This window comes from Sebastes fasciatus, chromosome 7 (assembly GCF_043250625.1).
Source record: "Sebastes fasciatus isolate fSebFas1 chromosome 7, fSebFas1.pri, whole genome shotgun sequence".
Classification (NCBI taxonomy): Eukaryota; Metazoa; Chordata; class Actinopteri; order Perciformes; family Sebastidae; genus Sebastes; species Sebastes fasciatus.
In genome coordinates this window covers 20,922,147-20,937,408 of record NC_133801.1, presented here as the reverse complement: position 1 = coordinate 20,937,408, position 15,262 = coordinate 20,922,147, and the positions used below count along the sequence as shown (strand labels likewise).

At 41.3% G+C, this 15,262-nt stretch overlaps 3 protein-coding genes across 3 annotated transcripts; 2 read left to right on the top strand and 1 right to left on the bottom strand.

Annotated features, from left to right (window-relative positions):
• Positions 1 to 2,337: 2,337 nt before the first annotated feature.
• On the top strand, positions 2,338 to 6,450 carry srprb (SRP receptor subunit beta). The gene is made up of 7 exons (XM_074642168.1): positions 2,338 to 2,581; positions 2,970 to 3,064; positions 3,187 to 3,264; positions 4,254 to 4,336; positions 4,453 to 4,589; positions 4,703 to 4,757; positions 5,080 to 6,450. Exons 1-7 carry the CDS (start codon positions 2,410 to 2,412, stop codon positions 5,288 to 5,290), a joined length of 831 nt encoding a protein of 276 aa, XP_074498269.1. The 5' UTR covers positions 2,338 to 2,409; the 3' UTR covers positions 5,291 to 6,450.
• Positions 6,451 to 6,611: 161 nt separating this feature from the next.
• On the bottom strand, positions 6,612 to 9,213 carry wdr53 (WD repeat domain 53). Its single transcript, XM_074642167.1, has 3 exons — positions 9,079 to 9,213; positions 7,546 to 8,041; positions 6,612 to 7,449 (listed from the first exon to the last, which is right to left on the bottom strand). The coding sequence occupies exons 2-3, from the start codon at positions 8,032 to 8,034 to the stop codon at positions 6,778 to 6,780; spliced, it is 1,161 nt and encodes a 386-aa protein (XP_074498268.1). The 5' UTR covers positions 8,035 to 8,041; positions 9,079 to 9,213; the 3' UTR covers positions 6,612 to 6,777.
• Positions 9,214 to 9,783: 570 nt separating this feature from the next.
• On the top strand, positions 9,784 to 14,738 carry neu4 (sialidase 4). Its single transcript, XM_074642194.1, has 4 exons — positions 9,784 to 10,078; positions 10,640 to 10,888; positions 11,456 to 11,711; positions 12,727 to 14,738. Exons 2-4 carry the CDS (start codon positions 10,688 to 10,690, stop codon positions 13,713 to 13,715), a joined length of 1,446 nt encoding a protein of 481 aa, XP_074498295.1. The 5' UTR covers positions 9,784 to 10,078; positions 10,640 to 10,687; the 3' UTR covers positions 13,716 to 14,738.
• The last annotated feature ends 524 nt before the right edge of the window (positions 14,739 to 15,262 follow it).

Below are 15,262 nucleotides of genomic sequence, written 5' to 3'. Positions count from 1 at the left end.
GGATTGCTAAAAGCCTACAGATACAGTAACTTATTATATAAAGGAAAACTATTTGTGGTTTTTTTTTTTAACAAAACATTTATCACCCAAAATGACCCAAATTTTCGATAGATTACCTCACAGATTTGAGTTTGGAAGTAACAATATGGATTTATTAACTCATAATTTTGAATTAGTAAATCATACTATTGACTTATCTCACACTTTTGACCAGTGGTGGAGTAGTGAGCAATACGGCTTTGTAAAAAACAAGAAAACTGTTAGAAGACATTCAATATTTCACAGTAAAAGTACAAAAGTTAAAGCTAAATGTACTTAAAGTACTCATAATAAAAGTACTTCTTGGGTTGAATGGTCCCTTTCAGAGAGTTAGCTTATTATATATACAGTAAAGTCCTATATCATATTATTTGAATACTATTAAGCTACTGAGGCTTTTATAATAAACAGTATTTTAATGTTACAGCTGGTGGAGATGGAGCCAATTTTAACTACTTAATATACAGTTGGATCGTTTAATCGATGGCACAGTGTCATATTTTATAAATTGATCATATGTTTTGTTTGTAAAAATCTAAATCTGTAAAGTAACTCCAGCTAGATGTGGTGGAGTAAAACGTACAATATTTTCCACTGAAATGTAGTTTGTTTGTTTGTTTATTTAGATCCCCATTAGCTTTTGCATAGCAGCAGCTTTTCTTCCTGGGGTCCACATAGTTTACATGGTGACAATACACAAAAATACACATTCACACTACTCATCATACACTAACATGACACATCGTAATACACGTCAACTGTAAATAAAACAATAACAACTGACACAGTTTAAATAACAAAAACACAAAGAAAATAGAAAGGCTCCAACTGAATTTATCATGATCTAACAGATAAATGTCATCATGTAACATGGAATGCCCATAATACACTTACACACCCAAGAATACTTATTGATTACTAATTATAGAATATAGAATAGAATAGAGACTTTATTATCATTGTCATGGAAAACAACGAAAAACAGTTTAGCAGCTCTTGGCAGTAAAAGCAAACATTAAAAGCAAACATGAAAACATTCAAATCAAAATATTGACAAATAAATGGATCATAAAGTGCAGGTGCCATAAAGTTTTTTCCTAAGTAATGCTCTTTTAGTGTTTTTTTTAAAACCAAATATTTTGTTGTGTAACATGATTTGGGAGTGAAGTAGAAGTAGCATAAAATCTAAATACTCAAGTAAAGTAAAAGCACCTCAAAATGCATCCTACTTAAGTGGCCTATAGTACTCGAGTAAATGAATGCAGCAAAGGGGACAGTGCAAAAAACAAGATGCATCAGCTAACACAGTAAAAAAAATAGCTAAACAAAGTGTAACAAAATATGAACCATTTAAATAGAAGGAAGTATAAAAATAGGAGCAGTATATACAGTATTGACAATAAACAGACTATTAACAAAATTGCACAAATGTAGTGAAATAGAAGTAGCATAACATTTAAATACTCAAGTAAAGTAAAAGCACTTCAAAATGCATCCCACTTAAGTATTTAACCCTCCTATTGTCATCCCGTCGACCGTGCAACTTTTGGTCTGGTTTGAGTTTATAAGGCATAAATTATAAATTATTACCCAATTCTATGTTACACCTTTTTTTCCAATCTCATTCCAAATCATTACAAGTTTTACACTTTTTGGGGGGGGGGGATTTATGGTTAATAAACATTATTTCCATGAAATTACACCTCATTTTTGAGTTAAAAAAAAGCAGAAATTATTAATTATTTGACCATTAGAATCAGAGGAACATAATGTTGATGGATTATCACAGGCTGGTATATGTCAAAGTATAGTCAGAATATTATAATTATGATAATATAAAACATTTTCAATGGCAGCACATAAGGACACCTTTTAGCCAACTTCAGTCCAACTCATTACAAGTTTTACACTTTTTTTTTGTAATTTATGGTCAATATACTTCATTTACATGAGATTATACCTCGTTTTTTAGTAAGAAAACCCCCCAGAAATTATGAATTACTTTCATCCATGTTATTTTGGGGCAATTAGATGAAAGAACCCCAAATATTTATGATATAATGACGTTTGAAAACGAGGACAACAGGAAGGTTAATCAGTATTTTCATTTTTGTCACTCCTGACCCTTAGCTTTTTATATTCTGCTGGAGGAAATCCCTCCATATTTAAAAGTAAAATTATTTTGTTGTGTTTGGTTTTGTTGTGGACCTCCTGACTGGTCCTCCACCAGTTCATTACCACTGTGGTAATACATCTATAACTCCAGCAGCAGGTAGTCAGTCAGGCAGCGCCCCCTGCTGAGCCTCCAGCCTCACTACAGGCCGCAGAGGAAGGAGACGTGTCCCACTTTCAGAGCAGCCTGAGGGACAGATGGAGGCAGAGAGCACCGGTGGAGGCAACATGGAGGAGAAACAAGCAGCAGAAGTGACAGAAAACCCGTTTGAACCCTTCATTGAGTCTCTGAGACAGCAGCTGGAAGACCAAGACCCCGTCCTCCTGATCGGACTGATCGTCGCTCTGGCGGTGGTTGTCATCACCTGTGGTGAGATGCTAACATTAGCTTAGCATGACAACATTAGCTTAGCATGCTAACATTAGCTTAGCATGCTAACATTATAGATATTATATATTTTAGATACTACATTATATTTAATACTTAATACTTTATTTTTATACTACTTAAGATATTGCATATGTAATGTCTAAAGTTAAGTTATTAAGAAACGTGTGCTTCAAAAAAGCCATTTAATTAGCAAGCTTGGAAGCTAACTGCTAAGCTAACTGCTAAGCTAAAGCAAACATCTGCCAGTTGCACAGTTTATCCGTATTTCCCACTGAAGTAATTCAACTCCATTGAGTGTCTTTGGTTAGTACACAACATGGAGTGTTGAATAAGTTAGTGACCTGCCTCTCTGCTCTCTGTTTCTCAGTGTTTCTGAAGTATTTCCTCTCCAGTAAAACTGTCCGCAGTTCTGTGCTGCTGGTCGGACTGTGCGACGCTGGGAAAACCCTCCTTTTCAGCCGGGTGAGTTGAGGCAACCCAGAACGTGGCCTCTCCATCGCCACGTTGTCTGGTCACAGGATGCTCAGCTGATGACAGACTCTGATGCATGGTGCTAATCTCTTGTGCTTCTCATGTTTTCACAGCTGTTGTCAGGAAAGTTCAAGCGGACACAGACCTCCATCACTGACAGCAGTGCTCCATACAAAGCCAAAAACGACAGGGTAAGTCAAGTCAAATCTATTTCTATAGCACATTTAAAACAACATGAGCTGACCAAAGTGCTTTACAGACATAGACAGAATAAAAACAGGTCAACAGAGCAGACAACAAAATCACACACATCCACAGACAGAGACCAAGATCAAATCCATGAGTAAAAGACAGTTTATCATCATCAGGCATCATCCTTTTGTAACACCCACCACAAGTGCTGGCTAAGGAATGACAATCAGAGAGTAACTTAAAAGAGAAGAAGTTTTAATTACAGAAATTTAACTTTACAATTCATATCCCCCCACTGTAAGCTATACTCACTGTTTAAACCCAAGCTATACTAACAGGGCAGGGCTGAATTACACACTGGTATACACTGCAAATCAAGGCGTTTATACACTAAGTGAATTCACACATTTATACGTCACACGTGATTGATTTCACTGCAAACAATTTGAAACCACACCACACTTTAAGCCTGCCCTGGCTGTCTGACTGGGATTCGACCTGAGTGAGGTTATATACTATGGGGAAGCAGGCAGATTGACGAACAAAACAAACATCAAAAATAAAGAAAAGAAACTTGTCCGCCCCAAAGGCTATACCCATATCTTTTTGCCCGCTACCGGCTCACTTGCCAGGGCGGACTAGACAGCAAATAAACCCTAAAGCAAAACAAACGCAAACCAAAAACAGTCCCACGGCAAGAGCAGCTAATGGCCGACTGATGCTCTGGTACGTCGATCTACTTTCCTACTGGCTACCAGCCGCCTCCAACGCAGCAGGGAAACAGGTCCATTGTTCCTGCTCTCTCGTTTCCCTGCCTGCAACATGCCGGCCTGAATCAATGCCACAATCAAAGTTCCTCCTGCAGGTAGAACTATATCGGCAACCCTCCCTCATGGTTGCCCCTCCCCTTTCGCGGTCTGTGTCACCTGCCACACTTTCATGATGATCATCACGGTTTACAGGTGTCCCCTCTCCCTCCTGTATACAGGGCAGCTCCTGGACTCTGATTGACCTGCCAGGACATGACAGTCTTCGCTCTCAGTACCTGGAGAAGTTCAAATCTGCAGCCAGGTGAGAAAAGAGACAGCTTGTAGGAGTGACATTAGTCTTATGAGTGACGTACATTTACCAGTGACCTGATTGACTCACTTCTTGATCACATCTTTCTCATCATCCCTCTCTTTCAGAGCGATTGTGTTTGTCGTGGACGGCGCTATTTTCCAGAAGGAGGTGAGAGACGTGGCAGAGTTCCTCTACATCTTGTTGACGGACACAGTGATCTCCAGGAATGCCCCAGCTCTCCTGGTGGCATGCAACAAACAAGGTTCAACAAACCTTTCGCAGTGAAAAATAACCAGTTATCTACACTTTACCTGTTCTTGATTTATTATTATTATTGTTATATGGAAGCGTCATTTACTGGTCTGTGTTTTACAGATATCACCATGGCAAAATCAGCTAAACTGATTCAGCAGCAGCTGGAAAAGGAATTGTAAGTATTTTTTGGCCGTTTGTTTTTACTGTGGCTGACTCCTATTACATCTTTATTTTTGGTAAATTTCAGTCAAATTTATAGTTCTCTATTATAATAATATCCTCCTGTCTAATTGTTGATATTAACTGTTGTGTCATAAATGTAACGTTCCTCATATGTGTATGGTTGTAAAGTTTTTGGTAGTCAGGCACTGGCAACTGGAATTCTTGCTCAAGGACAGTAGAGCTGGAGATTAAACCACCAACCCTGCAATTCACATTTGACCCCTTCTCAGCCTTTGGTTTGATGTATAACGTTCACCCGGTCTCGTTTCTCGTAGGAACACCTTGCGAGTGACGCGCTCTGCGGCCCTGAGCGCTCAGGACGGCTCTGTGGGCGGCAGCGTGTATCTGGGGAAAAAAGGCAAGGACTTTGAGTTCAGCCAGCTGCCCCTGAAGGTGGAGTTCCTGGAGTGCAGCGCCCGCGGCAGCAAGGGCGAAGACGGGGATGCAGACATTGAGAGCCTGGAGAAGAGCCTGGCTAAATTGTAAAGTCAACAACTCAATATCATCAGTGCAGAATATTGACTCGGGCACAGACCTCGGATCAACGTCCACCGTCGCCTCGGTAATCAAAGGAGGGAGGACATCTCAGTGGAAGATTGTGCTGGCTGTCACCGCAAAACGTAATTACATTAAAAGGTGGAAGAACTTTTGAGACAGATTGAATCAAAAAAGACTGAAAATAATGTAGCAGTTTATCAGGTCGCTCCGCAGTGCTGAGAAATGATCGTGTGCTTATTCAGCGTAACTCTTACTGTGAAGATCCACCTTAAAGCGTTTTATTTGGCTTGTTTGGAAAATATATAGTTTAAAGAATTTTGGTTGACTACGATATTTGCTGTTGCTGCAATTAGGATATATCTCAGCTAGTCTGATTTATACGCGGCCTTGTGGAAACAGATGGACGTGAATTGGATTTCTTCATTAACTTGGACGGTCAGCCTCGTGCCTTTTTTCCGGTATTCTTATAGAAAAGTATTTTGCTTGTTTGCAATAGAATTTACTTGTTTGAAAGTGTTGCATGAATACAGTGCATTTGCAATGAATGTATGAATTTGAGATTTTGTGTTGTGTAAAAAAAAAAGACAATATAAAGTTTTTGAAGCTTGAAGTCTGCAGATTAATAGAAACAGCACAAATTCTTAAATGTTAGCAGAAGATACAGTCTGTGGTGTTTAAGAGATCCAGCCTGTAATGATTAATAAGCAGCAGACATGATTTAATCAACACGCACAGAAATAAATGTTAATTGTACATCACATCATTACATGGGGGTTAGCTGGGTGTCGGATCACAAGGCGCTGCTTTAGATTAACTTTCAAAATGTCTTTCTTCAAATGTCTTCAGTCTGTGTGTTTGAAATGTCACATCTTGGGAACAGCTTTCAGTTTATTCTCTGCTTCGTCATTCTAGTCTGGCACCTGGTTTGGCTCGAGATGTTTTTACTCTACAAAAGCACCACAGACTGTTAAACATGCAGATTCCTTTGTCTATCATGTGGTAGTTTTACAGTCCACAAAACTTCATATATTGCTTAATATATTTCAAAGGATGACATTTTTTATAGGACCACACGCACGCACAAAAAACCCAAAATGAGCCGTATTCAATGAGTTAATCTGGAATCTTAAATGGGACCCGAAAAACAATTACACATTTAATTTGTTGAATATTGTGTGAAAGCTTGTATAAAACAGATTTCTGTGATGTTTGTCTGCTTCTGTAAAGATCTAGCTTCCACCGTTGAGTGCTTTCTGGAACATCAGTTAGTTAGTTGTTTGGTTTCTGCCCACAAGTTCAGGCTTTATTAAAAAGGAGAGCAAGATCACAATCACCATGTAGACCAGAAGTCCAAATAATGATGCAGCCAGTTCTAACGGCATCAAACAGGAGTGTAAACTAAAAATAAGTCAAAATATTATACTGCTACGATGAGAACAAAAGAGGAAAGAATGCGTAAAGTGCGTAAAGAGAATCTATAGTGGAGACAGAGGGTAGACCGTCAGACTGGCGCTCTGATCTGCGACTACCACACTGGGTTCTCCTTTCAGCACAGCAGGGCACAACCAGTTCACCTTGTCCCCATGACTGAAGCTCAGTTTGGGCCCAGACTTCTCCGTCACCTCCTCAGCACTCGCTGCCACATCATCCTCCACTTCTTCTTTCTCTGCTTCAACCTTCGGTGGGGTCTTTGCTTTATCCTGGGATTGTTCTTTCCTCCTCGCCTTGCTCTTACCCTTCCTGCGTGGGGCTGCGGTCACTCCAGTTTTGGCCTTTGCCTCCGGAGTCACCACCGGGTGCTTGCTGAGGTCCCACAGGGCGACCCGGCCGTCGTTCCCCCCGGTGACGAGCCAGTGAGGGTGGGAGAGGAAACTAACAAAGTGGGCTTGTGAGGCCCCCTGACTGTGGGCCTTGACTGCTCCCTGCTGTTCCAGTTTAGAGCCACTGCCGATCCGCATCAGATGCACCCGCCCGTCCTCTGCTGCACAACCCAAAATGTTCCCACAGCTCGCCACAGAAACGCAGTGGACCAGCGGTGGGTTGAAAAGCTGACCAGGACGCTGCTGATGGTCGCCTTCGTCTTCTGCTACATCCTGGAGGTTGAGGGTCCAAAGAGGACGTGTCTTCTGCAGACCCCACAGCATCACCTGAAGCGACATAATAAAACAAATCTGCATTAGGAAGGAAGTGTCGTCAAATGTCATCTTGGTACATGACGTAAGTAAAAATGGTCCTCTCCCTACCTGCATGTCGAGTCCGGCAGACAGCAGGTTATTGGGCCTGTGAGGCCGAAAAGCCACCGAGGAGCAGATGTTAGTGTGTCTACGAAGAGTCCTGCACACTTTCCCCCCAGGAAGCTCCAGTACCCGGACTGCACCGGAGTCATCAGCCACCGCCAGGGCTGAACCCGTCTCGTTTAGCGCCAACGCATTGATCTCCTCTTCCCCTGCACCCTGAAACTCCTCCACTGGGCCTTTCAGGTTTCGGGGGTCGAGTACACTCACTGCGTCTCCATGTGAGACGTACAGCTGGCCCGGAGCTGCAGGTGAAAACACAATGCCTGTGATGTCCTCTTCACCAGGGAGAGTGAGACGGCCTATGATGGTCCCCTCTTGGCTCCACACCGTGATCTCTCCGCCCTCAGAGCCTGAAGCGAGGAGGCCCTCGGGGCCTGAAGACGCCCCAACACACAGGATGGATGTGGAGTGGCCCTCAGACCACTGCCTGGCCATGCTGACCCTGCCAAATGGAAGTTAACAAGGAGAAGATTAGTTTGTGGTATTGCTTTGACACCACTGATGGCAACGTTGCATGCCAAACTTAGTACTAAAGAAAAGAAGCGTTTAGTTTTTCAGACAACAAAAATGTTCTGGTTCCAGCTTCTTAAATGATAACATTAACTTATTATGTTCTATTATGACAGTTGGTTGAACAAATTAAGCAATTTTGAAAGTGTCAACGTGCACTCTGGGGACACACTCTTTTCTGGTATTTTTAATGGACTAAACATACAGCCAATTATTCATGATAATGAAAATAATCTATGGTTGCTTGCAGCCCTAAAGTGATTATATTATATAATAATGCAGGTAGGATTTATTGCAGGGCTGTTTATTTTTAGCTAGGTCAAGTTTATTTATATATCACATTTCATAAGACAGGCATAGTCTAAATGTGCTTCAAAATAAAAGGCAAAAAATATAATAAAAAATAAAAATAGACAAAGATCAAACATGACAAAAACACAAGATAAGAAGGTATTGTTATTATTAAAAAAGGAATATTAATAATAATAATAATAATAATAATATTAATGATGATTCTAAATATAATGGTTACCTGTTAACCACACACTTTAAAACTAGCATTAATTAAAAGCTTGCAAAACAACATCCTGAATGTCTTTGGTGTACCTGATAAACTATTTCTATGTTTTCTTAGCTTTCTTATAATAAGAGTGCAAAATAGCATCAGTGTTTACATTCATATTAGGGCCTACTTAAAAAGGCAGGTAAACATAACATACATAATAAAATAGATATATGTAGATCACTCAGTAGAAGTGAGAAGTTGCTGCAAACAGACTGCAGATGTGAAACCAGATGAAAACAAACAGTCCAGCTGGCTCTCTAGCTCTGCTAACATCTACCTGCCTGTTCAGAGAGGTTTGGCTGCGATAATAAACATGATGTTGATCATCTGCTGATTGAAAATAATGTATAACAGTGTCGTGATATTGTTGATAACGTCAAAACAGCAGAATTAAACTGACTTACCTTAGCAAAGAGCAGTCTAAACTTCAGTTAGCTGCCATGTGGAGTCTAGTCGCTCACTGATGACATCATGCCTGACCTCATGGTTTTTATGCCCTGTGTTTAGCATGCCAGGTGGATTTATTTGGCAGCCTAAAAATGTTTTTTGGTCAGAAATGGCAGACCATTAACACCAACCATTGTCCTAATCTAATCTACTTTCCTATATCTCTGATTTAAAAAAACATTTAATCAGGAAAATGTTGCCTGAAAGGAAAACTCAGGGCAAATTATCCCCTATATTAATATCACTGAGCCCTCCAGAAGCCATAAAATAGAAATAGTAATCATAAATTGATTTGGAAATGCATGAGCTTATAGATTTCTAAACTGTAAAGCACATTATTTCTGGCATATTCTGCATAAAATGAAAAAGAAAAAGCACACAGACAGGACACAGAGGAGGCCGATCATCATATCATTGTGCAGCGGGCCTTCATTTCCACAATGGCTGCTCTCCGCTGATTCATCCAAAGCTGTAGATCTGATGAGTGTGGTCCATTTCTGGGTCAGTGAACAGCATGGCATACTGCAGCACTGAATAGGGAACAGAGAGGAGAGGCCATGGCTTTCAAAACCCCCCCATAACCACACACACACACACATACACACATACACACATACACACACAGACCCACACACCCCCCCCACACACACACACACACACACACACACACAACACTGTCAACCCAACATTCAAATGCTGACACATTCTGCATTATCCTCACAGAGATGCAGCAGTTCTCACAGAGCACTTTGAATGTAAGTCCTGCAGCCATTCACCTTTTTTCTGCTCGTGAAATATGTATTGCAGCTATACTTCTTCTTTCTTTGTATATAATGCAATAACACAGGAAGGTTGTGTCAGGACAAATTTAGTTGTACAATAACGACACCTGTGACAAGGATGCTTTTTCTCTCTTTCTATGTTATCTGCTGGAACGGTTGTAAAGGCTGAAGAAAGGTAAGTGACATATTTTAGAGTTAGATTCATATTTAAGACATTTTGCTTGAATTAAAATGTATGTAATAGTCTTGCACGTGTAAAGCAGAACTGAAAATGACAGCCATCCTACTGAGTGTGATGTTTAACACCTCGAACAGGGGCAACAGTAGCAGGCGGAAGAAAGTTTATAATTAGTTTTTAAACAAATTCTGATGCAACATCTCTTAAATTAAAGTTAAATTAGACATGAAATTAATGCCTGTGCAATAAACCTTATATACCAAAACATCTACAGTGCTTACAAATTATGCATATTACAATTTGATAAACAAATTGTGCAATAACATGTAAATCTATTGTCAAATGTATAGCAGTCTATATTTACTGTGCATAAATGTGTATACGTGTATATAGTGTACATAAACCACCTAGTGTAAATAAACTTTGCACTCCCATCCACCCTTGCACTTATTTGTAACTCTGTTTACAGTTTAACAGTTTGAACTTTGACCTGTATATAGACATCTACTTTCCTGTACAATAGACATATTTTTGTTTATCTGTGTTCTCTGTGTTTAGCATCTCAGAAGATTTGGAGTTACCTTGAATTCACAAACTGGAGAGAGTATGAGGTCGCCCCATTACCCAGCCAGATCGGTGCTTTTCCAAAAGGAGTCCAACGGAGTGACGTACAGAGTCCCAGCGCTGCTCTACCTGTCCCGCTCCAGGTGCTTCCTGGCCTTCTGCGAGGAGAGACTCAGCCCGTCCGACTCTCTGGCTCACCTGCTGGTCATGAGGAAAGGGACTTTCTACAGGAACTATGTGGAGGTCAGTGTTAGTCGTTGGGTCTGAACTCTGTAGACTGAAGACCTGTACTCTGCTATTATTGTATTTTGTTTAAAAATGTCCTTGAGTAAAAATGGAAAGTTGTTCCTTCAAAATGTACAGCTCAAAATTCAAGTTACTGACTTAAATGTACTCCAACAAATACACGAAAAGCAGGTCAATTAGAGTAACTGCCTTTTTTAATGGCTCATAATAGAACAAATATTAGCTTATTATACCAAGACACAATCAGGTCAGAAAGATTACAGAGGAGGGAAGTCTCAAATAATGAGGAAGTTAATTTCAGAATGTGGCAAATATCTCAGATGGTTATTTTAAAACGTGGGCAAATAAAACCAAAATGACCAAGAAAACTTGAATTAAGATCATTTTGACAAGTGAGAAAATATGTGAACTCTACAGAAATGCTACAGACACCTTTGCTTTGTGTTGTCTTTTTGCTTGAACCACCTTGTTTCTCAGGCATTCTACTACATCTGTTTAGATGCAGTATAATGTAGAAGACTCGTACTTTCTAACCTCCTTTCCTTCTTCCTTTCCTTGCTGCAGTGGGAGTACATGCGTGTCCTAGGCACTGCCTACCTGCAAGGCCACAGGTCCATGAACCCGTGCCCGGTGTACGACGAGTTCACAGGCACTCTGTTCTTGTTCTTCATCGCTGTCCTCGGCCACACCTCGGAGGCCAGACAGCTGGTGACGGGGAAGAACGTGACCCGTCTCTGCTACATCTCTAGCACTGATGACGGAGACACCTGGAGTCCTGTCACCGACCTCACCAAGAAGGTCATAGGAGATACTATCAAAGGTCAGGGATCCATAAAGAGAAAGCCCACACTAAAACAGACTTCCATTGTGTTATTATGATTATTACAAACTCAGAAAACTTTCTTTTTAAAAGGGAACTTTTCTGATTTTAGACATTAGTCTGTTTACAGGCCTTGGGGAGCTGTGTGATGGTTGATAAATTGCCTCAAGTGATGTCACTTGAGTCAGCATCGGTTGGTGCTGAAGATTATAAAATAAATAAATCTGTGTGTGGTTAGAAAGAAGTGATCTTACCAGACTTCTGTATCTCACACCTCATCTGTGCTTGAGGCTATAGGCGCTCAAGGCTACATTGGCTGCAACTATAACACACCTGCATCTCCGACTGAACTGTCAGTGCACACGTTGCATTGTGGGTAATGTAGGCACCACGTTTTGACGATGAAGAAGAATGTGTGGGATAAAAAAAAGACAAGACGATTTTGATCCTTTTGTTAAAAAAAAAAGTCCATCAGGAGTCTGACAATGTTAAAGGAGTGCAATGCTAAATCGAAAGAATAGGCCTAATACACAAAATTAAGATTATTTTAATTAGCCTATGTCATTAAATCTATTGCAAAATTGTATTGACACATTTATATGTATGGAGGCTATGTAGGGTACCTTTTCCCTTTAATAAGACAAACTAAACCTGTTAAAGGATAGTTTCACCTTTTTTCAAGTCTCAAAACAATACTCACATGCTCATTATATACACTGAAACAGATTTAAGACGCTGTGATTGTCCATACTCTCTGTCCTGACCGGGAAAACGTCCCTTCCTAACTTCATCTCAATGTAAGAGACAGGGGAATAACTACAGTCACCAAAATCTGTTTCAATGTTTTAAGATGGACATAATAAAATGTGAACCTATCCTTTAAAAGGATTCATCTTTAAATAAGGATTTATTTAAAGATTAATTAGTACTAAACTGATGCCATTTTACTATTGAGATGATCAGTATCATTCATGTGTATCATCTGAACACGCCACTTCCTCCTCTCTCCCTGCAGAATGGGCCACCTTTGCTCTCGGCCCGGGCCACGGCATCCAGCTGAAGTCGGGCCGACTGCTGATTCCCGCCTACGCGTACCACATCGAGTGCAAAGAGTGCTTCGGACAGCTCTGCCAGACCACTCCCCGCGCCTTCTGCTTCCACAGTGATACCCACGGGCGGACCTGGCGTTTTGGGGAGGCGGTGCCCGTGCCGGAGAGCGTGGAGTGTCAGATGGTGTCGGTGGATCAAGAGGACGGGACTAATGTGCTGTACTGTAATGCACGCAGCCCTCTCGGGTACAGGGTGCAGGCCCTCAGTCTGGATGATGGAGCGGTGTTTCAGGAGGGCCAGCTGGTGCAGCGGCTGGTGGAGCCTCGAAATGGTTGCCATGGTAGCGTTGTGGGATTTCCTGCCCCGTTGCATTTACGTCATTCTCTTGACAATCACTTACATCAACCTATACGTCACTCCAGACACTGGACGTCCTGCAACTCAGACATTACCACCTCTGTTCCCACTAACCCTGTGACACCCAATCATCCAGATTTCCTCGCCCCCACCTGGGTAGTCTACTCCCATCCAACATGGATCACCGCACGCAAGGACCTGGGCGTGTTCCTCAGCCTGTTTCCCCGTGATCCAGACAGCTGGCGCGGCCCCTGGGTGATATACGAGGGCCCCAGCGCATACTCTGACCTCGCCTATCTGGAGCTACCCCCCTCGCCTGGTTCACCGCCTGCTGTGGCCTTCGCCTGCCTGTTTGAGTGCGGCACCAAAACAGCCTACGACCAAATCTGCTTCAGCATCTTCACCCTCTACGAGCTCATTGACAATCTGCCCCGGGAGGCGCAGCTGGGAAATAATAACAATCACGAATGCGAAAGACAGCAGAATCAAGATTCAAGTGGACATGACGATCAAAGTACAGCAGCGTTCCATCAGGTGCCTCTTGTGAAGAAGAGGAGGAAGAAGAGCAAGTTGACTGAGATGTGCTCTGTGTCTTAAAGAGGACCTATTATGCTTTTGTGCTTTTTCCCTTTCCTTTAGTGTGTTATATCGTTTTTTTGTGCATGTAAAAGGTCTGAAAAGTTACAAAGCCCACTCCAAAGGGAGTCACTCTCCCCCACAGAAACACTGCTGCTGAACTGCCTGAAACGCCTCACTTGAAGTCCCGCCTTTTATTTTGTAACGTGGTGATGTCACCAAGTAACACATTTGTATAATACCTGCCTAGCAGCTAGTTTGGCACGCCCTCAAGCAAAGCTTTGAAGAGTTTAGTTTGGTTGACCAATTACAACAGAGTAGGCCAGCTGACCAATCAGAGCAGACTGGGCTTTTCAGGGTTTCTTTTGTTTTTTTGTTTTTTACATTAAAGCGTGTAAACATGTTCTAGTTCTCAGTGGCCACATTATTAGATGCACCTGTACAATCTAATACAACTGTTCTGAAGGGGAGCGGGTCCTCTTCATGGAGTCCACTATGTTGCTCCGCCAACCGCCATGTTTCTACAGTAGCCCAGAACAGACAAACCAAACACTGGCTATAGGAAGAGCTTTTTGTGTTTTTACATTACCTGAAGGCCACCGTAGTTCTCCAGCATGCTTGTGAAACTGCGGTAGCTAACGTGAGCTGCAGAGTGCAAAACCGTAGTACCGCCAGCTGCCGTCTGACTTCCGTTATTCCTTAAGTAGTTTTATTACGGCAAGGATGTCCTCTGAGTGAGGCGAACGTCGTTAACACGGTTTTGCACTCGGCAGCTCACGTTACCGCAGTCTTGAAAGGGAGGAGTGAGCGGAGGGGTACTCAGTTGGTTGCAATCTGTAACCACATCCCTAAAGGCCGCCAAATCTTACACACTGTACCTTTAAGAGATTCAGCCTGCAATAATTAACAAGCAGAAAACGTGATGAAAGTCCTGTCTGTTCAGTATGTCTGTTTTGATGTTGATCATTTGTCCGTTTTCATTTTGTAGAACACAATTAGTGTCATTAAAGTTTTCCTGACCTTTGAACTTTCTCTCCGTCGAAACTATTTTGGTGATTCAAAAACGGTCAGCAAAAGCAATTATCTCATTTATTTAAATTAAGAAAAAACAAGAATCTATAATCTAGAAGTCAAAACAATGACTGTGAGTTCAAGGTTTATGTTCCAAGATCAGAGTCTGATAGTGCTTTAAATAACATGAAGGAATATCCCACACATTGAATATCATTCCGCTCTTAATTCTCCTCTTTTATAAAAACTAAATTTATCATTCACAGAATCTGATTGAGGCTTTTCAACCAAAACACATTAATATTGATACAGCAGAGCAAAATAAACTCCTTTTTTTATCTCAGTCTGTGGTCCACCATCTATAAACAATCTAAGAAATTACTAATATACTGAGAAAGTGGTAGCATTTCCTGTGAGAATATTCTGTTGGGTTGTGAGGAGTTTTCTAGCCGTCCTCTTGATGTTTTCATAACACTCCTTTATAATCTTAAATCTTAAACTACGTAGATTTTGCGTTTCAATTGCCAGGACGTGTTTAATTTGGCTCAGTGAACGTC